At 44.7% G+C, this 27,917-nt stretch overlaps 1 protein-coding gene across 8 annotated transcripts in view; it reads right to left on the reverse strand.

The window, feature by feature from the left end:
• Positions 1–2,371: 2,371 nt before the first annotated feature.
• Positions 2,372–27,917, reverse strand: part of SETX (senataxin) — a 60,050-nt gene continuing 34,504 nt past the window's right edge. The window contains exons 16-27 of one of the 8 annotated variants that reach the window (XM_081065919.1): positions 22,820–22,921; positions 22,518–22,633; positions 22,052–22,123; positions 20,715–20,786; positions 18,868–19,017; positions 17,691–17,798; positions 15,819–16,006; positions 15,133–15,225; positions 12,758–12,922; positions 11,633–11,731; positions 10,533–10,620; positions 2,372–5,390 (exon numbers count right to left, since the gene is read on the reverse strand). In XM_081065919.1, the coding sequence (XP_080922045.1) occupies positions 4,656–5,390; positions 10,533–10,620; positions 11,633–11,731; positions 12,758–12,922; positions 15,133–15,225; positions 15,819–16,006; positions 17,691–17,798; positions 18,868–19,017; positions 20,715–20,786; positions 22,052–22,123; positions 22,518–22,633; positions 22,820–22,921 (1,988 nt within the window). In that variant the 3' untranslated portion in view covers positions 2,372–4,655. Of the gene's footprint in view, positions 5,391–10,532; positions 10,621–11,632; positions 11,735–12,757; positions 12,923–15,132; positions 15,226–15,818; positions 16,010–17,690; positions 17,799–18,867; positions 19,018–20,714; positions 20,787–22,051; positions 22,124–22,517; positions 22,634–22,819; positions 22,922–27,917 lie in introns of all 8 variants that reach the window. The other 7 variants (XM_081065918.1, XM_081065917.1, XM_081065916.1 and 4 more) reach the window with 7 other exon arrangements.

The following is a 27,917-nucleotide window of genomic DNA, read 5'->3' on the forward strand; positions in this document are numbered from 1 at the left end:
AAACAATAAATATATTGGTTTCGGGCAGTGGAGTTGGTTAAACACCCGTAGTCTGTCATCGTCACGTCTCATGTTGGAGCTTGACGTCAGCAGGCAGTTGGGGAAGGAAGATGGATGTAAAGAGAGCAGGGACAAGTTGGACCCTGTAGCGGTGGCTGGAACCATGCCAACCTGCCTGCACCTTTGCAGCTGTGAGTGACCTGTCGTGAAGCCAAACATCCACTTGGCTAGGGCATGGGAGAAGCTGAAGAATGAGATGGGAAGGAGGCCCCTGCTGCTGGCCTGGCTGCAGCCCCACACCAACAAGCAGCAGGGAAGTGACAACAGGCATCAGCTCTAAGCACCTTGTGCCTCTGGCCCAACCTGCAGAGGCTAACAATGGGGCTGTTTTCGTTTCTGGCCTCCAAATCTCAGTCTCTCTTGTGGCCCATCCTGAAGAAAACACAAGGGAACTCTGGGAAGGCAGCCTACCCAAGGTGACAACTTACAAACTACAATGGGACTGGATGTTTGTGTGTGTCCCCCGACCCGTTTCGTATGTTGAAATCCTACCCCCAAGGTGATGGTTATTTGGGGTCTTCGGGAGGTGATGAGGGTGGAGCCCTGTGAATGGGGTTAGTGCCCTTGTACAAGAGGCCCCAGAGAGCTCCCTCGGCCTTCTGCCATGTGAGCACACAGGAGAAGACGACCGTCAGCAGATGCTGAATCTGCTGGCGCCCTGATCTGGGACTCCAGCCTCCAGAACTGGGAGCGAGGACTTGATGATAAGCTGCCCAGTCTCTGGTCTTTTGTTGTAGCAGCCGGAACAGGTTAAGACTTATAGCCTCTTTCTCTCCAGAACCTCAGGGATTGGGGCCTGGAATTTTAGAACTTATTGGTGGAAAGACTCAGAAGAGAATTCAAACCCCAAACAGGGTTTTCAGGAAAAGGAAGTGTGGCCAATGGGGGCTGTGAACTGTCCATGGCCAACGCAAAGGCGGAGCTAAGGCGGACCTGCTTCCTTTCAGGTTAATACCAGCTGCCTCCCTTGCCCCGTTTCTGCGGCTGCGTGGCTCTCACTGGTACCTATTGTAGTGGTTATAAGCAGGGCTCTGGGTCACGAGAACTACGCCTTTCCTGTTCTTAGCTTCATCACCAGGGCAAGTCATGTCAGCGACACGCCCCTGTATTCTAACATCGATACAATGGTGACGGTGACCGTCTGTACATCATGGACTTCAAGACACCATGGATGGGAGGGAGTCCAGAGGCCAGCAGGCTCACACCAGGTATTGTGATGAACGCCAGCACGCACAGGGGACCGCCTCCCACGGCTGTGAACTCCCCATTTGTGGGCACGTTATGCCATGTGACTTGGCAAGTGCCTTCTGTACAGGACAGGGCGACGGTAACTCAGGTCCTTGAAGAGTAATGGAGCTATGCCCTGTGCACAGACTGTCTCTATGGTGCTGCGCGACGCTGTAAATTCTTACACTGAAGCTAAATTTTAGTTTGCTCCCTGATTATTTATTCTGCAAACAATGAATGGTGAAACCCAGGAGGCAGTGGTGACTGCATGTGTTGAGTAGGTCAGTAGGACATTGCTACCGTGGCAGCAGCAGTGAACCCCACAGAGGAAACGGCTGTTGCAGAGCACCATCTCTCCTCAGGTCACTGGTGGATTTATTAGGCATCTAACCCCCGAACACGTCCTTTTACCCTCCCGGGACATTTGTGTCCGGAATGAGCAAGAGTTCGGTGCCCGCTCACCTGAGGCCTGCGAACATGCCGGCATGGCTAAGGCACACGCCACCCCGGAGGCACTGCTTCTGGAGTCACCTTCCACGTCTGTACCCACCAGCAGTTAGCCCGGCCCGGACGTCTACACTCTGCCCCGCCACTGCTGCCCCTGGAGGCTCCTTTCATGTGTCACCGTTCACTTGTCCCTTCTCCGTCAGCCCTCCCCAGTCTCAGCCTAATGATGAACACGTATTTCTGTTGGACCAAATTCCACCATCTAACACCACCATGGTTGGCAACAAAGCACCCGATTTACCTTATAGATAAGATTCCAAAGAGCACTGGGAAGCAAGGAGAGGTGGGGTGGGGGCTGGATAATAAGCCCGATAAAAGCAAACCCCCCAACAACAAATCAAATGGCTGACAAAATGGGTAACCTGGCAAATGCACTGCACCTTAAGTTCAATAACATGTCAGGTTGGTTTACCATTCAGTAGCCATGTCAGGTTGGTTTCCACTTGGTAGTTCTACCATTTTTCCTTAAAAGTTAGGTTTTAACAAAGACAACAGACCTACTGTTTGCCAAATCCCAGCTATGAATTATTCAGAGCATAGAGTCAAGCTACAGCAAAAAATTATCAATACACACGATTAATTTTAGAAAATAGTATATTTTTGTTACAAAACATTTGCAGAATGTTCACATGTACTTATCTAATGTGCTCCTGATTATCATGAAAACATAGCTAAATAAACCGTACACAATAAATCCAAGGCAAATCATATACAAAGAAGCAAAAATAAGTAGAATATATTCGTGTTGGAAGAACTAATATTGAAAGATGACAGGGCACTTTTTTCCAATGCCACGGCACAGACGAAGCCAACTGCCATTTGTCACCTTGCAGCAGGATTAACTACCAATCAACGACACTGCTATGACAGCCACGTCAAGAAATGCCACACTTATGTATGCAATGCTTTATGTAAGTACTTTTACCAACCGGAACAACAAACAGTTTCAAATGCGAGGTCAGCTATGCCTGAATTCTACTGGGGGAGGCTGTGGGGACAGGCTTGCTCCTGAGAAAGGGTTATGCAGGGCTCCTCCTAATGCTTGCATAATCAGACCAGGTGAACGAAAGGTGAACAGAACGAGGGAGAACGGGCATGGAACTTAACTGGCAATAAGACTGCTCGGGTGTTGTACGAGCCGCGTGGGAGAAAGGCCACATCTCCTTCACAGACTTACGCGTTTTTAGACGACACTGTCACCACTCCACGTATCTGCTAAACTGAGCATTTTACCGAGAGAGCGGGAAAGTAACTGAAAGTAACAATGAATGAGCTTTCCTGCCTGAGGCACACGCAGGAAGCTTGTGGGACCTTGACCCCTGCACTTCCTCAGCTAACGTGGCCAAGGACCAAGTCTCCACCCACCAACAGGAGTGACACACGTGCTCCTGCAGCATCAGTGAGAGGGACATGGGCATTGAAGAAGTAGGATGTTTAAACTGTTGGCCACTAGACACGTTTTTACGAGCTCTTCCTCATCTACTTCCATTAGGGTTTCTGACTAACACAAGCCCTTTTTGCTCAAAAAGCAAAGGACAAAGGAAATTTCAAATGGCGCATGTTCGGCTTCGGGGTAGCTCGTGGGCTGCACCGCCTTCACCACAGAGCTGGTTCTGCCAACTGTCCCTCCCGTGCGCGCACGCCCGCCACACCTGGCATGCGCTGTGCGCGCGTCTGGAGAACTGGGCTCTGCGATGGCAGCGCCTCCCTCGTCCACATCTGAAAGCCGCGCTCAGCACGGTCATGCTCCCTTCACACAAGCACAAGCCCCTCGAGGACAGCAGTGTTCCCATCAGGGAAGATGGTTTCCTGAGATCCCAGGGACCTGTCAGCTCTCTCCCAGGTGCTGAGCTCGAAGCACTCGCCCTTCTCTTTTCCAAGGGTGTCTCTTTCCTGCCTACAATCCTATGTCCACCTGCCCTCCTGGTTCCCAAGCTGCCTGGTGACCAGAATCCCCTGGGAAGGTGATAACGTGGCACTGACCAGGCTCTACCTAGAACTAATGGATGAGCTGGGCCCTCCCGCCAGTGGGCAGCTTGCACAAGCAAACCGAGGTGGGCCGTACTCAGCCAGCGGGGGCAACCGCTGGGCTGCTTCGCCACCCGCCCGTTACAGGAAGCTTACCGCTTGCTGGGGGCATGGGTGAGAATTCAAGAGCTACTCCTTCATTTCACAGCCTCTGTTTTACGAAGAGTGAGAAGTGTAGCTAGAGAACGACATGCTTACTAAGACAGGTGGATGGACACGCCTGCCCGTTGCCAAGCTGCCTTGGGTAAGTGCAGCTGCAGAACTTGACCTAACATAACTGCTTCCCACTCCCCAGGACACTCCGTTTTCTTAACTGGAACTAGAGACTTTTCTTAACTGGAACTAGAGACGTCTGAGCCGCCCGCCTGCTGACTGGGCTGTCAGAGATCAGTCTCGCCGGAACAATGGCTGGAAAGACCTGTCTTCCTCCTGGTTTTGTCTTTTTAAATATAAAGTTTGTTCTGGTGAAAATGACTAATATTTTAAGGAGGGGAAAGAATAGCAGTTTACTAGATTAAATTTGAAAAGGATTTTGTTATATGCTATACAAATATACATTCCAACTTTTAAACATTCACATGGCTCGGATCGGCCACAGGAGAACGAGAGATCCACGGCATTGTCTGGCACTCCAGGCCTTTACACCCCTGAGATTTTGCAACTGATTTAAGGGGGGAAAATACTGAAGACGACCAACAGGCCCAGGGGTTTGCACACATTTCCCATGTTTTCCAACAGCACACAAACTTCAAGAAGAAAATCATCTAATCTGGACGGTGCTAGCAGCCAGTCAGCTTCATGTGCACAACGCTGTGGCTGACAGGCCACGGCACCTACAAAAGCTTTCTTTTCTTTGAACCACTGCTGTCCTCGTCATCTGGGGCCTCGCTGTCCCAGCCCGAGTTCCTCTTGGGGGGCTGGCTCCACTGCTCCCGGTCCCCCTCACTGAAAGCCCTAGTGTCTCTCCGGTGGCTGGGCTCCCCTGCCTGGTCACATTTCCTTGGGTCTGTGGCGGCCTCCGTGCCAACAGCTGGAGGTTCGCACGGCTCGGGAGGCCGGTGGCTGCTCCCTGGGGCAGGGGGCGGCTCCGCGAGGCTGCCCAGCGCCTGGGGGCTCACAGGGAAGCCCGGCTCTCCCGAGGGCGGTGCTGCTGCCGGACACTGGGGGATAGAGGGCTGTGGATCCCTGAGGCACCTCGCTGGGCCTTCGGGGCTCAGGCCCAGCCTCCTCAGCAGCCGCGGGTCCCGGAGCTGGTCCTTAGCGGGAGGCCTTTCTGGGTCCTTTGCAGCAGCACTGACAGCGGCTTCTTTGGAGTCCGAGGGGGTGTGGCACAGGGAAGAAGTAAAAGACATCTTGGCAAGTTCAGCGTCTGGCTTGTTGCCGGGCAAGCTGCCCGGGGACCTGGGCACTTCTGGGGAGGTGCTGGGGGGGTGAGTCAGGCTTCTCTGGAGTATGGGCTTCAGCTTCAGAATCTTCACGGCGTCGTGTTTGTAGTTTTTGTCGCAGGTCTTGATAATGGCCCCGCGCCTTTGCGCATCCTGAATCAGGTGGTTCCAATGCTGATTCTCCTTGAAACAAGAAGGGAGAAACAATTATACCCCAAAGAAACACTCAGGTGCTTGGGGAGCAGGAAGCTCTAGCCTCATTTCTGAAGAAATGAGACACATACGTTCCCGAGTAGGTTCTCAAGAATCTGGTACCTTGTTAGGCAGGGCTGAGAGGAAAAGTCAGAGTACAGAACGACAAAGCCACGGCACTAGAAAAGTCACCGGCTGTAAGCAAGCAGCCGATGCAACCTCGTGTCGCTCCTTACATTCCAATTAATTAAAATGAAACAGAATTAACAATTCAACTGCACCAGCCACACCACACTGCTCAGCCACAGGTAACCGGAGGTGAGTGTCCTGGGCAGTACAGACCACAACAGCTCCGTCATCCCAGAACGTTCCCTGGATGTTGCTTATCTAGAGTCTTGCCTGTCTCTTGGAAGGCTAACCTTCTGGAACAGAACGGCTTGGCTTCAGAAAGTCCTAACTTTTAAGTGCATGTGACTGTTCCAGAAAAAGGTTCATAGCTTGCTTTCATCAAATTCCCAACGGTCTCCCAAATGCCAAAGGGCTAAATCATCTTAATCCTCTGAAATACGACTCCAGATACAGTGCCGCGTTCTGTCTCTTTTCTAGAGGAGCTGAAGGTGCAGACAGCACTTCTGAGGAAAAAGTCAAGTCACTAACCCAACTGCACACACCTCACCTCTCTTCCCTTTCCTAGTTTCCTCAACAATAAATTGCTTCTTTATAACCTTCAGAACCTGGGACACTTTAGAAAGAAAAAAGAGTGAGCATGAAGGAGAAACAAAAAGACACAGATCAAAGGAAAGAGAAGGAAGAGGATGGCCCGTGCTAGGCTGCCATCCCCCAGGGTGGGTGAGGTGGGGGTGAGGCCACCCACGAGCACCTCCTTGCTGTGTGACCAAGTCACCTGACCTTTCTGAGCCTGGTTCCTCATCCATAAAATAGGAAAGTTTCATTTAATTGATTCTGAATGCACACTGGCTTCCCATCTTCCCATCTCTGAATGCGGGGTGGCTCTTGGCTGGGAAGCAGTTTGTGACCTTAATCCTGGGGATTTCACAGCTAGGCAACTACACTACACCCCCCTGACTTTTAGCTAATAAACCATTAAAAAAAATGCATCCCGACTCTTGCCTGAAAACCTGTCCCCGGACATCTTCTGATGAGACAAGAAAAGTACCACCAGCATTAAGACTTGGAGAATGGAGGCAGGGGTTGGAAGAAAACCCAGGAAACAGAGCATGCTGGGGCACCAACCCTTCTGCCCGCACAGGGGACGTACATGTATGAACAGGGACACGTGCCCTTGAACTGGCAAATAATTCAGCAGTGCTAGATACTGAAATTGGAATACTTTTAGCAGGATTTTAACCTATTCAGTTTATCTGTATTTTCTTTTATGTATGAACGCAAGTGACAGGATGAAATCTGTCTAAACAAGCCTAAAAGAGTTCTTTCAATAAATATAAAACAAAAATTCTAGGTGAAAATAAAGTGTCATGTCACTGTTTAACAGTAGTATATAAAATGACAATGCACGTTATAATTAATGGCTTCTTGAATTTGACAAACTATGGTGACTTCCTGGGGTTTCTGTTAGGCTTCAAGGAAGCCACGTAAATAAAGTGCAGTGACCGGCACACACCAGACAGGCCCACGGAAGCAGCCCCAGCTCCGTGGCCTGGATCTCCACCTCCGTCAGGAAAGCTCTAGAGATTCCTACCCTGTGGCTAAAACACAGAAGGGAAGCAGACGGCCCTGCTGCCATTTCTGCCACATCAACTGCACCTGAACTTGGTGTTGAACCCAATCCTGAGATCACACACAAACAGCTTTGAAAGCGCTGTGAGTGCTGGTTTCTCAGAGGAAACCAAATGCCTTAACCATTAATTCCATTTCCTAAGGGAAACTGAGCTAAAGAAACCCCCGCCCTCCAAAAAACCCCAAGGACAACAAAAGTAAGTGTGAAAGCCCAAACGATAAATCGGGAGTTTTTCTATTCTATTCTTTCTCTTTTTGGAGCCTGGGTTCCTAGAACGAGGAGAGTGTCACAACTAGAGGCCCATGGTTTTCAAATTTGTGTCAGTGTGGCCTGGGGACTCACAAAGACTTTCTAAGGAGGATGCGGAACGGCGAACGGAAATCAATTTTCAACTTCCAAACTCAGCTTCCTGTGCCCTCCTGGGGCTTTCTTGCCCCTTCACTTCATCCTTCCAGTCACAAGGACTCTCGTCCATCTCAAGTCTGACCACAAGGGGCACTGTCAGAGCATGTGAAAACTGGGAGCCAAATGAAGAGAGCAGTAAAAATAGAGGCGCCCACGAGGACTCCTGTAATCAGGGTGCCGCTGAGAAACACGGCTCTAATCACATTCTACTTTTCAGGTTTAAACATTATCAAAATTCAACTGTATAAAAATAATAATTGTAATAGATTATTCAAGTGACAAGAAATCATTTTTTAATACTCAGATCCTTATGGTCACAGGAAAACTAATTTTTAAAAAAAAAACTTATTTTGAGGTAACTGTAGATTGACAGGAAGTTGCAAAAAACAGTACGGAGAGGTTCCGTACACCCCTCACACAATCTCCCAAAATCGTTATGAAAACATTTAGAACTTTCAATTTATACATAAATTTTTGTAGCAGAGAAGCATAATAGTGAGGTTAACAGGCAGGCTTTCAATTATAAAAATATATTACCTCACTGAATTTTATCCTCAGCAAGTACGAATGGAAGTTCAATTTCAAAGAACAGAAAGAATAATACTGATCTCTATTCCATTGGATGTATTTAAGAGTGATGTAATAATTTATTTTTAAAAGCTTTATTTTATGGATTCAAGACTTAAATGTAAAACCTGAAACCAGAAAAGTCCTACAAGAAACATAGGCAGTAAACTCTCTGACACTACTCTTAGTTATATTTTTTTCTGATCTATCTCCTTGGGCAAGGGAATAAGAAAACAGAACTATATCAAGCTAAGAAGTTTTTTCACAGCAAAGGAAACCAACAAAATGGAAAGACAGCTTACTGAATGGGAGAAGATATTCACCAATGACACATCCAATAAGGGGTTAATATCCAAAATCTATAAAGAACTCATGCAACTTAACACCCAAAAAACTAACAATGCAATTAAAAAATGGGCAGAGGACCTGAATACACATTTCTCCAAAGAGGACATACAAATTGCCAACAGATATATGAAAAAATGCTCAACTTCAATAATCATCAGAGAAATGCAAATTAAAACCACAATGAGATACCACCTCACACCCGTCAGAATGGCTGTCATCAATAAATCAACAAACAACAAGTGATGGCGAGGATGTGGAGAAAAGGGAACCCCGGCGCACTGTTGGTGACATTGTAAATTGGTGCAGCCACTATGGAAAACAGTATGGAGGTTCCCCAAAAAATTAAAAATAGAACTACCTCATGACCCAGCAATTCCACTCCTGGCTATCAATCCAAGGAAATCCAAAACACTAATTCAAAAAGATACATGCACCCCTATATTCGTTGCAGCATTATTTACAATAGCCAAGATATGGAAGCAACCTAAGCGTCCATCAATAGACGACTGGATAAAGAAGTGGTACATGTGTAACAGAATATTACTTGGCCATAAAAAAGAAAAAAATCTTACCATCTGCAACAACATGGATGGACTCAGAGAGAGTATGATGCTAAGTGAAATAAGTCAGACAGAGAAAGACAAACACCATACAATCTCAATTATATGTGGAATCTAAAGAACAAAGTAAATGAACAAACAAAACAGAAACAGACTCACAGAGGAAGGGAACAAAGTGATGACTGCCAGATGGGAGGGGGCTGGGGGCAGGATGAAAAAAGGGATTAAGAAGTACAAATTGGTAGTTACAAAACAGTCACGGGGATGTAAAGTAAAGCATAGGGAATATAGTCAATAATACTGTAATTAGTATGTATGGTGCCAGGTGGGTACTAGACTAGTCAAGGCGAGAACTTCGTAAATTACATAAATGTCTATCTAACCACTACGCTGTACATCTGAAACTAATATAAAACAACACTGAATGTCAGTATTTACAAAGTGGTCCTGATAACTGGACTCCATTGCATATGCAGACTAAAAAGCTGAGGGAGGAAAAAAATACCTATCCTGACCAGTTGTAGAAACAATCCTGAATAAGCTAATTACCTTTATACTTTCATTCTCCTAGTATGTAACTTTGAGATACATAAAATTTTATTCCTTCTAAAAAATCAATAAAATTAAAATAAAAGCTCTATTTTAAAGGTCAGTATTTATAATACATTAGAAACAAAGTCTTCAGCAATACTTAAACTTAAAAATTGGGGGTACACAGCTTTTAAAATTCTTCCCGGGGCACACAAACAAAACTGAAGACCAGAGACCTGAGAGCTGAATGAGGAAGACTGCACTTGGACGCCCCCTGGTGGTACTAACCCCAACGGGAAAGGTCTACCAAGCCTGGCTCCTCTCCTAAGATAACCCATGACGTTGTCAGGTAGAGAAATGAGGACAACCGCAAGCTACTGCCTGAATGCGACAGGTAGCAAATACAGGCTTTACGTAGTTGTAGTAACACCACATTAAGCTGGACCACTGTCTAACGAAGAGGGACCCTGGCCACCTCTTCTGGAGGAGCATCTGTCCTGACAGGAGCTCTGATGCCACCCGCTTCCGAGTGACAGGCGCAGCACTGCTCTAAGTGCCGCAACAGAGACACGCCCGCACACTCCCTCGCTGGGAGTGAGGCCAGGCCAACAACAGCACATTTACTAGTGTTAACAAAGTGCCAGGCACTGTTCAAGCACTTTCCTTCACCCGTATGGACTGACACGTCATCCGCACAATCCAGGATGCAAACAAACTCTCTTAAAGGTCACCTTGAGAGCACACGGGGGACACAGGCCCAGGCTGACACAGGGGGAGAGGTTTCCCTGGATAAAAGCTCCAGGAAGAAGTTGCTGGAGGACACACACCTGGGGGAAGAGGCTCATTACTTAGTGGATCCCTGAAACCACTTCCATGTCGATGGAAAATAAAAACTAAACCTCGGCCCAGTATCAGTAACAATGGGTAAACTGGTGAGCTCTCTGGTCCCCAAGAATTACCTACCATCAGGGTCCTCAAATGTCCGAGGATAAAGAGACTGTACTTGGCCCGTGTAATGGTGACATTCAATCTCTGCAAACTTGCCAGAAATCTAGACAATAAAAAGGGGGGAAAAAGAAAAAGAAGTTACTTCTTTCCACAGAATGACTGAGCGTACCAGTGTGGGTGAGACGCAGGCAGCCTTCTTGAGGTTTTCTTGGGCTACTTGACCTCTGCAGAGTCACAACGCTTTCTCCCGCTCTTCCCAACACAGGGGACCTGGCACAAAAGCGGTTCCCATTAAAAACAGTAAAGAAAACACCTGTGCTTTCAAGTCGTGACTGCAGGGCATGATTACTATCAAAGGGACACAAGTGTCTGTCCATTTCCTATTTTGACTTGAATGAGATACTGGAAGTATTAGCAGTATGATTTCTAAGCCTTAAGACATCTTAAAAATACGATACTAGATGAATTATTCTTAAATTTAAATATACTTGAGGTTATTAAAAAAATTGTGGAACTAGTACAGAAATACACAACATCAGACAGATTTAACAACAGATCAGAGAAGAGCTCAGAAATAATAGAATTGGTGTATGATAATGCCGAAATGGCAAACGAGCTGGAAAAGAAATGACTATTTACAAAGTGGTCCTGATAACTGGACTCCATTTGCATATGCAGACTCACTCTAGGTAGGGGCAGAGAGAACTAAATCACTATTTTCTTTTAAGAACAATGAAACATAGTTACAGTCTGTAAATTCCATCTGCTACTCCTGAGAAGAAAAAAACATCTCAGGGTCCTGAGACGCAGGGGAGTTTTCTGTCACCCACTCCAGTGTCCTTAGCATCTTCAGTAAATAAACTGACAGTAGTTAAGGAGAATAAACTTAGCGAAAGCAGAAAACAGAGAAAGAAGAGGAAAAACCACTTTTATGACACATCCCACGGGAGAGTAACAGGCCCCTGCAAAGTACGCTTGATCCAATGATTTATTTCACTTATTAAATAAAAATACAGATTTACACTGTGACATGGGTTAATATACAATGTATCAAGAAAAGCAAACCTAACAGTGGATCAATTTCACAACTTAAAAAATCAATGACAGTTCCTCACCCGATTGAGCCTTGCATGGCATTTGCTCTGACACACGTAACAATGACACAATCTTTTTGACGACCCTGGAATGCATCCACAGTATCTACTTCTGCTAATCTGCTTATAAAAAAGAAACACATTTACTGGAAAAAGTCAGAGAATCACGAAATATACATATTTACATAGTACTGTTTTTCAGAAACTTTTTTTCACGGTATCTTTACTTACTGAAATATAATTCACATAACACAAAATTCACCATCATACAGTGTGTACCATTCAGTGGTTTTTGTGCCTTCACTATGTTGTGCAGCCATCACCATTATCGAATTTCACAACATTTCAGTCACCCAAAAGAGAAACCCCGTGCCCCTTGGCCGTCAGTCTCAATCTCCCCCTCTCCCCAGGCCCTGACAACCACTCATCTACTTTCTATTCTGGAAATTTCATATACATGGAGTCACAAAACACGTGGCCTTTTGTGTTTGGCTTCTCTCACTCGGTAGTGTTTTCAAGGTTCATCTATGTTGCAGCGTGGATCAGCACTGCATTCCTTTTACGACTGAATATATGATGGTACAGGTGTATCGAAATCCAGTTATCCAGTTACAAAACCTGGTCCTGAGCTCTTTGTCGGGAAGTGTTTGACAACTACTTTTTATAGGTCAGTTCAAATGTTCTACTCTTTTCTAGAGTCAATTTTGGTCATTTGTGTGTTTCTGAGTTAATGGATTTCCAATATTTAAACTTCTAATTTTACTGTTGAGGTAAAAAGAAGACAAAAACATGATCTTCACCCTATAAAGACACTAAAAGGGTTAAATTATTCTACATGAAAAAATGACTTCTCGCTAGAGTTAGAATTCAGATTACTAAGTCACGGAGCTAAGGGAAAGGCCTGGAGTTCCTCCATCAATTCCACCGTCAAATGTAACGGTGAGGACATTCCAATTGGCAGGAGGTACTCTGTCCACAAGCGCTACAAGTGCACCCACCCATTCCCTACCCAGCTCCCATCTACCTGCATGGCCTCAAATCACCACCCCCCCCCCGTTTCCTTTTCTTCTTTCCTTCTATCCCCGCTTTCTTTGCTGTAATTCAACAGAAACACTGGAAACAGCTATAAAAATATAGACGCCTTACCTTTTCCCATCAAATTCTTTGTCCAACTCCTTCTGAATCATCATCTTCTGAGCCTTATAATGGGTAATTATACCAATATTTCGGAAAGTAGTATCCTTTTTTTTTTCTTTAATAAGTTTAATTATCTCCATTACCAGTTTTATTTCTTGAACGTTTACATATGAGCTAAATAAAATGGAAAAAAAAAACCGCATCAAAACTAACAGCAGTCTGGGCTGGCCCGGTGGCTCAGGCGATTAGAGCTCCATGCTCCTAACTCCGAAGGCTGCCGGTTCGATTCCCACATGGGCCAGTGGGCTCTCAACCACAAGGTTGCCAGTTCATTTCCTTGAGACCCGCAAGGGATGGTGGGCTGCGCCTCCTGCAACTAGGATTGAACACGGCACCTTGAGCTGAGCTGCCCCCCGGATGGCTCAGTTGGTTGAAGCGCGGGCTCTCAACTACAAGGTTGCCAATTCAATTCCTCGAGTCCCACAAGGGATGGTGGGCAGCGCCCCCTGCAACTAAGATTGAACACGGCACCTTCAGCTGAGCTGCCGCTGAGCTCCCGGATGGCTCAGTTGGTTGGAGCACATCCTCTCAACCATAAGGTTGCCAGTTTGACTCCTGCAAGGGATGATGGGCTGTGCCCCCTGCAACTAGCGGCGGCAACTGGACTTGGAGCTGGGCTGTGCCCTCCACAGCTAAGACTGAAAGGACAACCGGAAGCTGAATGGCACCCTCCACAACTAAGACTGAAAGGACAGCAACTTGACTTGGAAAAAAGTCCTGGAAGCACACACTGTTCCCCAATAAAGTCCCGTTCCCCTTCCCCAATAAAATAAAAAAAAGAAAAACAAAACAACAAAAAAAAAAACTAACAGCAGTCTAGCTGCTCACTTAAGTCCCACTTTGTTTTCCATTAAAGGGCAGGTAGGTTCCATCATTACTCAGTCAGCAGTGATTCAAAGAGGCTGTTACGCTGACCATTAATATCGTACACATACAGAAATATACGAATATAGAAATACAGAATGTAGAAGTAACTGCCTGGTGAAATGTGAAGTTGTATGAGAGAAAAAATTTCAGAGTCAGCTGAAGTGTAAGCACTAGCTTCTTAAACATCTGTTAAAACAGGGACAGCAATCGTTAAGAACAAAGTGTAACAATGAAGATATGAATAATAAATAGCTACCATTAAGGATTTGCTATCTCCCAAACACTGAGAAAAGTGCTTCTTGAGATGGATTACCTTTCTTAATCCCCCACCACGGCCGGCCGTGTTGCTCACACACCACACAACCGACGAGATGCCATCCACACAGGCTAACGTGGCTGCAGGTCTGAGAGGAACAACAGGAGGTCCTGCAGCAGGCCCAGGTCCCATTCTGCACCAAGTCACCTCCCAAACCACATGCGTCGTCACCCACAGCATGCCACACGCACCGGGGCTGCACTGCTGCAGTTTCACTTTAAGAATCTTAAGGACTCACCATCCTAACTTCAAGTCTTACCATACAGACCCCAGAGAGCCCAGTGAGCTAGTGCTCTCTTCCCTCCTTGGAATCTTTGTTTTGCTTGCTCACCTCTCAGGTCGCTATTCCTCTTGTGACCCTCCACCCCCATCTCAATGCCCTCCTCCATTCCGGCAGGCCCCACTGCAGCCTGGACAAGCCTTCTGTCATGGCGAACCCCCAGCCTGCTGCTGCTTTGTATTTCCAACTTCTCCACCTCTACTAATGTCTGATCCTGAGGACACGGTCTGCTCTGCAGCCACCTCACCACTCAGGTGGAATCTGTGTTTACTCTCACTTCACGATACACAGGTGCTAACAAATGGAGCTTCCAGACCCGGGCTCCTCTTCGCTCACAAGCAGCCCTGCTCCTCGGAGGTGCTTCCTAACTAGTAACAACCAACTCCTGTTTGTTGTCATTCAAGGCCACCTGAACAACCCAGCACACTGCCAGTCCTGCCCGCCCTGTCACACTTCCTTCCGCTGAATCTACACTTACCCTTCACAACACAGCCGCCGCAGTAAGTCCCTTGGCGACTACTTGGTCGAAGTCCGCCTTCCCTGTTAGACCACGATAACCTTGCCCTGGGGGCACGTGTTTTACTCACAGCTACGATCTCAGTGCACATCTACTCAGGCGCCTACCAAAGGCTACTTAAAGTGATCCCCATTATACACGTTAAGAAGAATTAAAAGGCTGAAATAGAGAGAGAATGATAAAGAAAGGAGAAGCTATCAACCCAGTGAAGTAAAAAAGATCGTGCCCTGGCCCTAAGCAAAGAGATGTGTTATAATGCAAAGTGTTTTTGAATATAAATATGACCACAAATCATATATAATAATTCTGGGCCCGTCACAGGGGATCGAAGAAAGAGAACATACTCATTATCCCGTCTTTCTGAACCGTCTGCAACATCAAACACAAGGTAGGGTTGAAATAGCCAATCTGATGAACACCGACTGGTCTCAGTCATCCTACAAAAAAGGAGCCAACATTCAGAATCCAAGTCAAGTTATCAGAAAAAATTTTAAATTATTATTACCATTTTTTTTGTAGGGGAGGGAGCTGGGAAAGTAAAGGGGCACGAAGAACCTTCTTGTATTATAATGTGCTTTAATGAAAGGTACAAAACAAATTCTATTTCTATTATAGTGCTAGGGGGAATGATCTATGTACTTAAGACGTAACAATTAGGACTGGAAAGTTCTTCATAATAGAAGAAGTGAAAAGAGCAAGCCATAAAATACTATATAGACTATGGTGTAATTTATTTTTTAATTAAAAAAAAGAAAAAGTAAAAAAGATATGCATAGTGCAAGGGCTGGAAGAATATACACCAAAATGCTACCAGCGATTACTTCTGGGTGGTATAGTAGGAGTGGCTTTCCCCCCTTCTTTTTTGCTTACCTACCTTTGCTGCCATCAACATGACTTTTATAATTAGAGAAAATGATCAAACCTTTGCTTTATGCTTCTTATGGTAAGACAAGAACACAGTAAAACAGCTATTCTTCCTAGGCAGCTAACCGACCACCAAGCCCAGCCAACCAGCAATGCCTAGACCCACCTGTTGGTTTTCAGGCTTTTGTTATAAATGTAAGTAGAAGGGAAGAGACAGATGTCCGGGTGCATTCGGTACTGGACGCTAAGCTGGACCACGGGCAGCCTGCCGTTCATATTGTGCTCGACGTTGTCTTCCAGCAGCTTGTAGAAGCGGGCCATCATCGACTGGTCATAGCCGTACTCCTGCGCCTTCTGCTAAGGGGAGAAATAAAGCAGCCATCACTAAGAACGTGCTTCTCCCACCATTATAAAAACAATTGCTGAACTCTGACATGTACATGGCAAGGTTTAGGTGCCATCACCAACGACCAAGGACTCAGAGAAAGAAGCTGTTTGTGACCCTGGCCCTTGAGAAGCCATGCAGCTTGACCGTAAAAGGTGAGGTATTTTCTCCTTATTTAGAAAACCCCATACTGCTTATGAAAGAGATGTGACCTTGCGAATGACCGTAACCGAAGCTATTTTGATGCTGTCAGAGGTCACCTGACTCAATGATGAAAGAAGCAAAAGAATGTGACACAGATTTTTAACAATTACTTTTGGGGAATGCTCTCAACAAACAGAAATATTCAATGTCATTGTAAACAAGCCCTTTTAAAGACTAACTGCTTTATCCATCCCTCTTGTACATACTGACTTCTAAAATCTGCGGTGTTGGGACTAAGGTGACATCAAGTCTCACAGAACTTACATTCTAGTGGAGGAAACAGACAGCTGACTCAATTAAGTTCATTTCATAAACCCCAAAATGGATTACAACCTGCAATCTCAGAAACAGTCACTTAACTGACAAATGAAGAAAACTCTCGTAATGTTATCATGGCTGTGCCTTCAGATATACTTTCCAATGTCAGCATCACACAAAGATCCAAAAAGCATGACATCAACTAATCTAGAAGCAAAAATGTGCTCTGAAAAGTACACGAAGATGATGGAATCTTCTCGAGTGATGCTGAGGACGTGTGCAAAATTTGAATAAACCTGTTTCACAAACTGTGCGAGTGGGGAAAAGAAGGCATTACTTCTTCAGTAATACATTATGTACATATGTAATTTGAAATAGGTTTCTGCAACTAAATAAAATAAATATTAGTAACATTTGATGATTTCATTTGCATCCCCAAAAGTTCATCTATTCATGTTAGCCAAAACCTCATTTTGAATCTTCTCTGGTGGGAGAAAGAAAAAGGACTTCTCTGAGGTAACGTATCTACTTCCAGAAGAAAGCTGAGACCACTGACATGGAAGGACATTCCTGATTTAGTCACTGACTCTTGGCCCAGATGATTCTGCTCCCTTTAAACAAAGCCAAGCGTCTTTAGTGAGATCACAAAGGACGCAGGGGCTGCTCTGCCCACAAGCAGAGTTCACAAGTGCTCTCTCTTCGTGTCTCCTGCACTTTCGGAGGGTGGGAGGGCCACAGGCACTGCGTGCACAAAAGGACAGAGTCCTAAGAGGGGAAACCGACTCTTTTTAACGTTGTCCCCAAATGTGCACACAATGAAATGCCAATCAATCAGTAGGTTGGAATTCTTTTCCTTGCTTTTGAAGATTTTCTTTTATTATTGTTTTGGTGTTTATGGTATTAAAATAAATCAGATACGGCCCTTAAAAATAGCTGTACACTGCCTTTCACAAAAAAAAAGGCCCAAATGCACATAGAACAGGCTCCTTCTAGTCTCTGTTCATAGTTGTGCTTACGTAGATGTGTGACAAAGGGACATTTCAGAGACACTATGAAGACTCAAACAGTAGTTCTCTTTTCTCAGCCTTTCCCATTTTTCCTTGCAAGTAACATGATGATTCAAGAAAGACCGCACCCCATCCAAAAAACAACCCCAAAGACCCTTCTTTAAAGAATCAGGAAAAAACTCACCAGAGAAATGACTGTGGGAGGGAGCTGCTTGGGGTCTCCTACCAGGACAAGCTTGTTACAACGATGGATGAGTGGTGTAAGAGTTTCAACTTCACAAGACTGCCCGGCCTTATTAAGAAAGTACAGGATGGAGAAACAGTCTAAATTAGCATTGCGATTTAGTTATCCATGTACAGTTTATCTAATTCACAAAAACTCTAACCATTCAGAAAAGCACCACACTTTCTCTTTCTGTACCAAGTATCAAAAGAAGGATTTTATTTAGTTAGGAAAAGAAACAAATAACAAAAACACTCAAAAAAAACCCTAAAAACCACACACGTGCTGTGAAGTCAGCCACCCCTCCAGTGACACTGATGCTTGGGAACCAGCCACAAGCTAGAAAGCCATGTAATGTCCCAGGTTTGTGCTCTGAGGACATGCATGTCAGGGTTCCCACCCCCACTCCCCTCTCTTCCTCGGTCCTCGGTAGGCCTTTCAATTCCAAGGCTCACGCGTCTCTTCAATTCAGTGACATTTTCTCTAATCATTTCATCACCTCCACTTTTTTACTCTTTCATTTTGGTGAGCACTGGACTTGGAGCTCCAGATCGATTCTCGGCCCCTCCCTTGCCATCTCTTTTGTGCTTTGGCTCCACATTCTCGCAAACAGTGGGTACCTAATAAATGTCTGCTAACGAATGAACTAGGAATAAAGGATGTTAGTCGAAAACACTGTGGCTCAGAGCTGTCCAAAGTTATATTCAGAATGCTTCACAAGGTTAAGAGACATTCCAGGCAGAAGCCAGATAGGTAACCCTCGGGAGGAATTTTGCGGGGAACCAGCAGGTTTCCTGAAGACTGTAACCCCACTACTGGAGAAGCAACTGTAACTGTGGTGAGTCATTAGCAGCCTATTTCAACGTAAGAGACACACACACGTGCAATGGCAGACGTGGGGCGGCCGGTTGGCTCAGTTGGTTAGAACGTGGTGCTAATAACACCAAGGTTGCCGGTTTGATACCCACGTGGGCCACTGTGAGCTGCACCCTCCTTAAAATAAATAAATAAATAAAAATAAAGTTACTTAAAAAAAAAATTGAAAAAAAAAAATCAGACGTGAAGAGACCACTTTGTCAACATTCAGCGGCCACTGCTCATCTCAGACTTAGAGCCCCAGTCGGAGTAGCTTACTGACCTCATCGACAATGACACAACTGAAGGGGACACCTCCTTGCCCCCGAAAAGCAGACTCAAGCAGTAAACCACCACTCGTGCTCAATGTGCAACAGATGACATGGGACTCTAAGATGATGATGTTCTGTGTCTTTTGGGGGCGTCCTTGAACCTAAGGCAACAAATAAAGGTTACTCAGTATTCAGTTGTATATAAATTCTCAACTATGACAGGCCTATTTCTACTATAAACATCCACCATTTATTATGTGACAGAATAACACTTAGTAAATGTTAGGGGAAAACCTCAAATTGAGAAAAAGCAGAAATATCCAGGTGAATCAGAAACCACCAGAAAGAACACTGCTTTGCAGTACAGTCTAAGGTTAGAATATGACTTAAGCAGGCAAAGAAAAATTTATTCGGGGTCTGATTTGGTCAAAGTAGATTACAATTCTTCTAGACAGATGTATGTTAGCAGGTTTTCAGAATAAGTAGAGACTCAATCATTCTACAGAGTTGTGAAGCAATTATTTGAGTAAAACCAAGGTTCGAACTAAGCTTGAATGTATATTTTTGTTAGTTTTATATATATAATGTCATTCTCTCTTCTTTAAAGGCTAGTACCAACCATAATGCCTGTAAAATTGACAGCGTTCTACTTCTATACTAAGAAAACAGCCTTGGTCTATGCTTGCAATGCAGACAGTGGACCCTTGGACAACTCGGGGGTGAGGGGTGCCGACCACCCAACCATGAGTCCAAAATCCTCATACACTGAAGTTGGGCCTCTGCATATGCGGATTCTCAACCTTGGATCAAAAACACAAGTGCTCTGTGGTCGAAACAGACGGTGTGAGTGACACTTCCCAGCGTATACCATTTAGTATTCCACTTAATAAACTCGTGTTTCCATCAAAGGTTCAGCCAACCCATTTGTGCTCCTGGAGAGCAGGACTTCCGTCCCTGCACGTGATACACGCACCCACGGGCACCACGGCCTGTGTGGGGGCTCTGGGAAGACGGTGGACCCGCGGCTCTTCAGCCCTCACACAGTGAAGCACTGTCACACGCATCAGGGAGTAAAGCCACCACATGTGACCAATTAGGAGGCCCACAGAGCAATGTGCTGGGCAGCAAAGAGCAGCACACCCATGAAGATGGATTTCATCGTTAACCTTGGAAAGACTGATGTGAGGCTTAGTTTAAAATTTTAACAAAAAGTTTCCACATAGTTTTTAACTAAAGTAAACAAACTGCCAATGCAACTATGCATTAAACTCAACTGCATTTCTTTAGCCACACAGAGAAGGCTCATAATATAGTCAAAAGAAAAATTCATAAAAAATACTAACAATTACCAGTTGATATTATCTCTTCTGACCCCCAACTGAAATACTGTATTATTTAAAGAAATGCAACACAGAGTTGCCACTGTCACGCGACTTGAATTAAGACACATGTGATTTTCTTTCTCTTTTAATGGGGGAAATACCCACAAACCTATTTTTATTAACTATTCATCTGATTACAATTATCATAACTGAATTTTGCAGTTTGGGAAGGGGGGAGAGTAGAGCACCTAACAAGAGTTTTTAATACTTACCCAGACCTAGAAAAGGGAAAGATATTTTATAATCACCTTTCTTAGAAATCTCAGGTAGTGATAAGAATTCATTCTTAGGCTAAAGAAAAAAATGGAAATGTAATGTAATTACACCACTTTCTCCACTCTTGAATGTCTGAAATTTTTCATAATTGAAAAAATTTTAAATGCAACTGATAAAAGCCCACAGGTTGTCTGAACTATTTCATAATGAAATTTTAAAGAGAAAAAGAAAAAAACAGGAAAATGCTATAGGCAAATTACCTCTTTAATTTTAGAAGCAAGTTCCTGCCTTTCTTTTGAAACTTCGGCAATTTTTTCATCGAATTCTTGCCTCTAGGAAAAATGAGAATGCCAGCATTAAAACTGAACTAAGCATTTTATAATACTTTACAATGGACTGCTTCACATTTCAAAAGGGTAAGCCTATACTTTACCAATGAAAAACATTCGCCCAGTTTGCTTTCTTTCCGTCAAGTCCTGACTCTTTCTTTAATGCTGCATATCAACAGCTGCGTCTGCATCCATTCTGTTTGGCCCAGCAGCCTGCACTACCCTGAAGCTTACCCCTTCAGACAAGCACATGCCCTAGGTAGCAGCCCGGGTCACGAGCACAGGTAAGCTCCTGACAGGATGTCTCCAACAGCCCTTGAGATCAGCAGTCTCCCTGCCCCCAAACCCGTATGCCTTGTGAGTCCCTTAGGTAAGTCCCCCGAGTTGTTACAGCACAAAAGCAGCAGTAGATACACACAAACTTACGAAACTCTGCTCTTTGGGTTTGAACTGACCAATCCGGCTGGCTCTAGCCCGGGAACCCACAGACTCTAACAAAGGCATGTGCCCCGGGTCCTGCCTGCTTTGACCTTCATGGGTGGCCCCTCCAGGTGTACTTCCTCCAGGATATGTGAGTAATACATTTCTCTGTTTCAGTTTCTCCTGTGCACTGCTGTTGAACAGCGGCTCACCATCCAGTAACTCCCCCCTCACCCTCAAATCCAGCACCCTGTGCTCAACTTAGAGTTAATTTGATAAATTCTTAACGCTATGCAAGATTCAGTTATGTCCAGTGTATGGCATGTATGCTATTTCTGTCTGCTTAGTATTCCAACTCTTGGGGCATCATTCCTTCACTCATTTCTACCGTGTTTCCCCGAAAATAAGAGTGGTTCTTATACCATATTTCGCCAAAGATAAGACTGGGTCTTATATTAATTTTTGCTCCAAAAGACACATTAGGGCGTTTTTTCAAGGGATGTCTTATTTTTTCATATACAACAATCTACATTTATTCAAATATAGTCATGTCATCTTCTGGACCATCGTCATAACGTACTAAAAGCGTCCGTCTGGCTGATGATCTTAACTGGGGCTTATTTGCAGGGTAGGTCTTATTTTCGGGGCAACACGATAGGTGGTTCAAACGTGGTGAGCAATCACACCCCAATCTTTCCTCTGAGCAGCGACAGGCACATCCCATCCCTGGTCAATCACGGCACCCATTCCCGTGAAAACAGGGATCAGCCCTGCTCACACACCCAGAAACTAATCAGAGTCCTTCCTTAGAACTGACACACAGACAACGGGAATGAGTCCTTCCCTACCTCGGCGTTTTCTAAGCTGGGATGCCAGAGCCCAGAGACGGTGGCACTCGTCTTCTCCTGCAGAAGAAATGGCTGACACAGAGAAACACATCAAGTGTGGATAAATAATGTCATCTGAGCCTCTGGATCCAGCCACTCCCAGATTCCCAGGCCTAGGAGCCAGCGAATTCCCTTTGTGTCTAGCTTAACTTGAAAGAGAGCCACATCCCTGTTTGTGGTAACCTACAGCTTTTGTGCTGAGCAGCAGAGTTGAGGAGTTGCAACAGAGACTTGCAAAGTCATAAACAGTGACTACCTTGTCCTTTCCAAATTAAGTTTGTTAACCTCTGATGTAAGCCATAGAACTTTTGTACACATTTTTGTATGCAAATTATGCTATTCCACCGTGAAAACATGGCATCAAATACTCAACTAGTTTGTGTACCTATGATTTATTAAAAAACATTAATCAAGAAATGTCAGATACCTGTATTTCCCTTCCCCCTCGGCATAGAGCACGCTGGCGGGAAAGTTCATCTAGTTGGTGGTCTAAATATTCCTTTCTTCTATGCATCTCTTGAACATGAGAAGGTAATTCTTTTTCTAAAAAAAAGATAAAGAATTATATGCCAATTCTAACACACACACATATAAAAAGAAGAAAAGCCAGCTCTCAAAGCTGGACAGACTACCCCAAGGGCTGCCAAATGACCTTTAATGCCCAAGCTACTTCCTACCACACAAAAGGAAGCAGAACCAGCCTTAGTATGTACTTTATTCTGTACTTACTCATTCTGTGGTCTACTTGGTGGTCCAAACTGAATTTTAGGACTTCATTATTAATAGACTTCTCTGCACCCAGACGTACTAAATTTATATCTCCACAGTTTCCTGTTGATCAAAATCATAGAGATTAATAAGGACCTTGCAACCTCTGTACATAATATCTATTTCTAAGCAAATATTTTAACAATGAAGAAGGGAGCGAACATGAACTGTCAATCACCTAGATTCCTGGAACTCCACTAGAGGCTTCATACACATTATTTTACAGGTGTTTCATAACAACCCTATAGAGCAAGTACTTATTATGTCTAACTAATACAAGCTAGCAAAGTTGCATAAACACTACATTACAGAGTTGAGATTCTATTAATGTTTCTCAAATTATGTTTTGTCCAACATTCCAGGGTAAAATATATTTGGGAAATGGTGAATTAAAATAAAACAGATTTCTTACCTACAGGATATTTCAGATATATATATATATATATATATATATATATATAAAGACTTTCATATATGAACACATACTTGAATTTCAAAAACAGAATCCCACTTGACCATCAATCATTTTCTGCAGGATACTCAGAACAAAGCTTTATTTTTTTTTTCTGAGGGGAAGGGGAACAAGACTTTATTGGGGAACAGTGTGTACTTCCAGGACTTTTTTTTTCCCCCCCAAGTCAAGTTGTTGTCCTTTCAATCTTAGTAGTGCAGGGCACAGCTCAGCTCCAGGTCCAGTTGCTGGTGCTAGTTGCAGGGGGCACAGCCCACCATCCCTTGCGGGAGTCGAACAGGCAACCTGTGATTGAGAGCCCACGCTCCAACCAACTGAGCCATCCGGGAGCTCAGCGGCAGCTCAGCTCAAGGTTCCGTGTTCAATCTTAGTTGCAGGGGGCAGAGCCCACAATCCCTTGCGGGACTCGAGGAGTTGAACCGGCAGCCTTGTGGTTGAGAGCCCACTGGCCCATGTGGGAACTGAACCGGCAGACTTCGGAGTTAGGAGCATGGAGCTCCAACCTCCTGAGCAACCGGGCCGGCCCCCAGAACAAAGTTTTCAAAACTCTGCTCCACATCACATGCTACTCCAGAAATCTGGAGTGAGATAATTCTAAAATCTGTAAACATCATTTGGCTGGTTTACTGACCACTTTTTGATTTTAGGTTACCACATTTTAGCTATTAATCTAAAAATTTCCCACTGCATTATTGGGCTAAACTATAACAGTCATGCAGTTTGTCAACACTCATCCCAATGGGACACACACATCACATACTTGTTTTACTATCTATTGCATTTCCTTCCACTGAATCGAAGACCAGTAAGAATAGGGTTTTGCTTTGGTAACTGCCCACAATAGTGGCTGGCACACAATAAATACAGTAAATACCCACTGAATGACCCAGTGACTTATTACACACTTGTCTACAACTTATTTTTGTTCCTCATTCAGCTCATTCTTCAAATCTAAAGCCATCTTCTCTGGCCTACATTGACTTGAAGATTTCAAAACTGCTAACTTACTTGTCTTTCCACCAGAAAGGTGGATGAAATTACCTAGTAGCTCACTCTCTATAAATACCTAGAAACGCTCCACAAATTGTAACAGACATCCTTTAAATTTCAGGGAAATTCATAAGCATGTAAGACAAATTCCTCAGGGCCCAAAAAAAAACCAGAAAGTGGAAAACCAGAGTTGAAAGCTTTGAGCTGTTGTGCTTCCCTGAGGGAGAGGGTGAGGGGTGAGCAAGCGCTGGTCTGGTTTCAGTGCTTACATGTTTTTTAAGTTACATTCAATAAAATCCAGAGATTTAAAAATCTTTAGTTCCACAGAGTTTGACAAACGTCCACATTGGCAGAACTACCATTCTAATCAAGCTATACAAGTTTGATAACAGAGGCTTGGATTTTAAAGCCCACTAGAAAGCAAACGGGCCTAAAAGAGGTGGTGGGATGAGAAACAAGTAACCTATCCTGGCCTGGGCTTGGCTAGGAAAACAATGCGTTCTCTTCTGGGCCTGTCCAATCACAGAGCCGTGCCAAGGGTGAACTTAGACACTAAATACATAATACAGGGAATGACAAAGGTGACCCTTAGAAACACAATTGCGATTTTTTAAATGAGAACACAATGGACAACTTTATGTCAACATATATGAAAACCTAAGATGAAGTGGAATTTTTTTCTTGAAAATGTGAATTGGTAAAACTCAACTCAAATCTAGAAAATTTGCATAGATGTATAGCAATTAAACACATTCGGACAGTAGATAAAAACTTACCCTTCTGTCAAAAAACCAACCAACCATCAGACAGATTAAAAAAAAACTAGAAAACCAACCAAACAACAAAGCAACCAACCAAACAAACAACACTAAAAACAAATTAACACTCAAGAGATCATCTCTGTGTGATACAAAGACACAGAATAAACAAAAGAATTGTCCCCAACTCCATTTTTAAAGTCTATGTAACCCCAATACTAAAACTAGACAAAAATATGATGAAGAAAAATTACAGGCTAGCTTCACTTATGAATAGTCATTTAAAAAATCCTCAATAAAACATTGGCAATCCAGCACTGTGTTAAAAAAACAGTAATACATGACCAAGTTGGCTTTATTCTAGCAAGCAAAGGTATTTTAACATTAGAAAAACGTAATTTACCACATCAAAATTTTAAGAAGAAAAACTTATCATTTCAATGAATGCAAAAAACCCCCCCCAAAATGCATGCAATAAAATTCAACACCGATTCATGATAAAAACTCTTGAGAAGGGAACTTTTTTAACCTGATAAAAGGTATATACGGACACCTACAAATGAACATCATACGTAATGGTGAGATGTCATTTCCTTAAAGGACACTGAGGGCCACTGGAAGTAGTGAAACAAGTGAAAAAGTACTGAAAAAAGAAGAAAAAAGCTCCTTACTAACAGGAAATTTATTTTCTAAGAAAAGAAAAATTTTACCTCCCCCTCCCCCCAGCTGCCTCACGCACCCGCCCCGTGCCTGCCTGGCCGGCCACAGTGTCATCAGTATACACCTGACAAGTTAGGGAAAGGCAAACTCCAACTGCACCCAGCACTCAACACGGGAGCCAGCTGCTCTGGGACATGTGGGACGACCACTTTCGAGAAGAATCTGGCACTATGTAGAAACTGAAGATGCACGAATCTCTTCCAGGCATACAAGCACTAGGTCAGTGTTCTCATAAGCTCTCTGGAACTTGACCTATCACATGAGAACATTTCACCCCTCAGCAATGAAAACACACATTTCACCCCTCAGCAATGAAAGCGGTATCACAGAACAACACATCCTCACTATCTATACTCTTCTCTTTTCTCTTCTCTTCTGCTCTACTTTACCTTGGTTACGTAGGCTGCTTCTGGTCTCCCTGAACTGACCTGCTAGCCCACCGAACAGTCACAGGCCCCAGTGTGAAAAGCACTGCTCCAGGCAGCTGCATAGAAACACAGGCGACACGGGGAGGAGTCCATGCTCGCTTCATCCAGTGTGCTCCCTTTCACTGCTGTGTAGTGCAACACAGTCCAATTCATTTATTCACTGTGGTAATAAATGTCATTTCTGTACCTGCCTGGAGAAATACACACGGGCATACAGCTGCTCACTACAATAAAATGTGAAATAACAAAAACTGGAAAAGAACCCCAGTTTCTGTCAATGGACAATGAATACACTGTGCGCGCATACAATGAAACAGCCTATAGCAGGCGAGATACACGGCTGTGTTGACATATACAGTGACATGTAAAAACCATCAATCGCACAAATGTTATGGTGGGTGGGCAAGTTGCAGGCTGACAATATAAGTTTCAAGATCAAAGGAATTCTGTCTGTGGGGCACATGTATGTAGTAAAAAGGAAACTGTGTGCGCCCCTCAGAACAGAGGTGACCAGTCCCAGGTTCCCGAGCTGGGTGGAGCCCTGTGAGTAAGTTCCAGCGCCGAGGAAATGAGCACAGCTCTACCAGCAGTGTCTGGAACCGTCCTGCAAGCAGGACTAGTGTGCTCCCTGCGCCTGTCCTCGTGTCTGCTTCACACTTGCTGCTGGACGTGATTACTGGCACTGGAGCAGCCCCCTCTGACCACGGTGCACTGAGGAACGAGGCCACACACACTGGAGCACGACAGAAGGAGCCCGGGTGTCTGCAGACGTGCAGCTGCACAGCCATCACGCCAGCACCAGTGCTGAGCTGCCCGTCTCGGGGCTTCTGAGTAAGAAAGACACTTCTCATACTGAAGTCACTGTATCTGGAGTCTATGCTATCTGCAGCCGAAGCAATCCTAACTGGTAGAAGGCACTGTCAGATAACCTCAAGGAAAACGCCATGTGGTTGGAGCTTGACAACCCAGTGGAATAGAGAGCCATAACCACACCACTCAAAGCGGGTGCTCCGAGAGTAGGTGTTAAGGTGAAGTGAACAGAAAGTCTTTCACGTCTTCATTCAAGCATCCTGAACCCTCTGTGGTGATGCTCTTCACCCATCTTTCAACTGAACTCAAAGAAGGTTCCCCTGGGGGTACTTCACACGTCTACTCTTCTGTCTCTCCTCCTATGAGATGCAGGTAGGAGGGGGATTGAGACCTAGCTGTCAGGATTACTGACATGGAAGCACTCGATAACTATAAACAGTGACAGCTCTAGCTTTTCAGTCACTAAGTATCTACTAAGCCCTCACCGAGTGCCAAGCACTGTCCTAGGCACTGGGGACCTTCCAATGAACAAATCCCAAACCCTGGCCTTCGTGGGGCCTGTTACAGCCTAACTACACTGAACTGCAGGAGGTTCTCTTGCCTCTGGTCCTCCGGAAGCTTCTGCTACGGTTCCCTCCCCGTCGCCTCCCCATGGCTAACTCCCAATTACGCTTCAGCTTCATCTTAGACATCATTTCCTCCACAAGCTGTCCCTAACCGTCTCTGACTGAACCAAGAGCCACGCGAAGGTGTGTAAAAACAGCCCCATTTCACTTCCACCACAGAACTTACGGCTTTACATTCTAGTTGCCCAATGATGCAGGACTGTCTTCTGAGGATTCGCTGCTGAAACCTCAGTACCCAGCACAGAGCCGGGCAGA

This window comes from Rhinolophus hipposideros, assembly GCF_964194185.1.
Source record: "Rhinolophus hipposideros genome assembly, chromosome: 11".
NCBI classification, from domain to species: Eukaryota; Metazoa; Chordata; class Mammalia; order Chiroptera; family Rhinolophidae; genus Rhinolophus; species Rhinolophus hipposideros.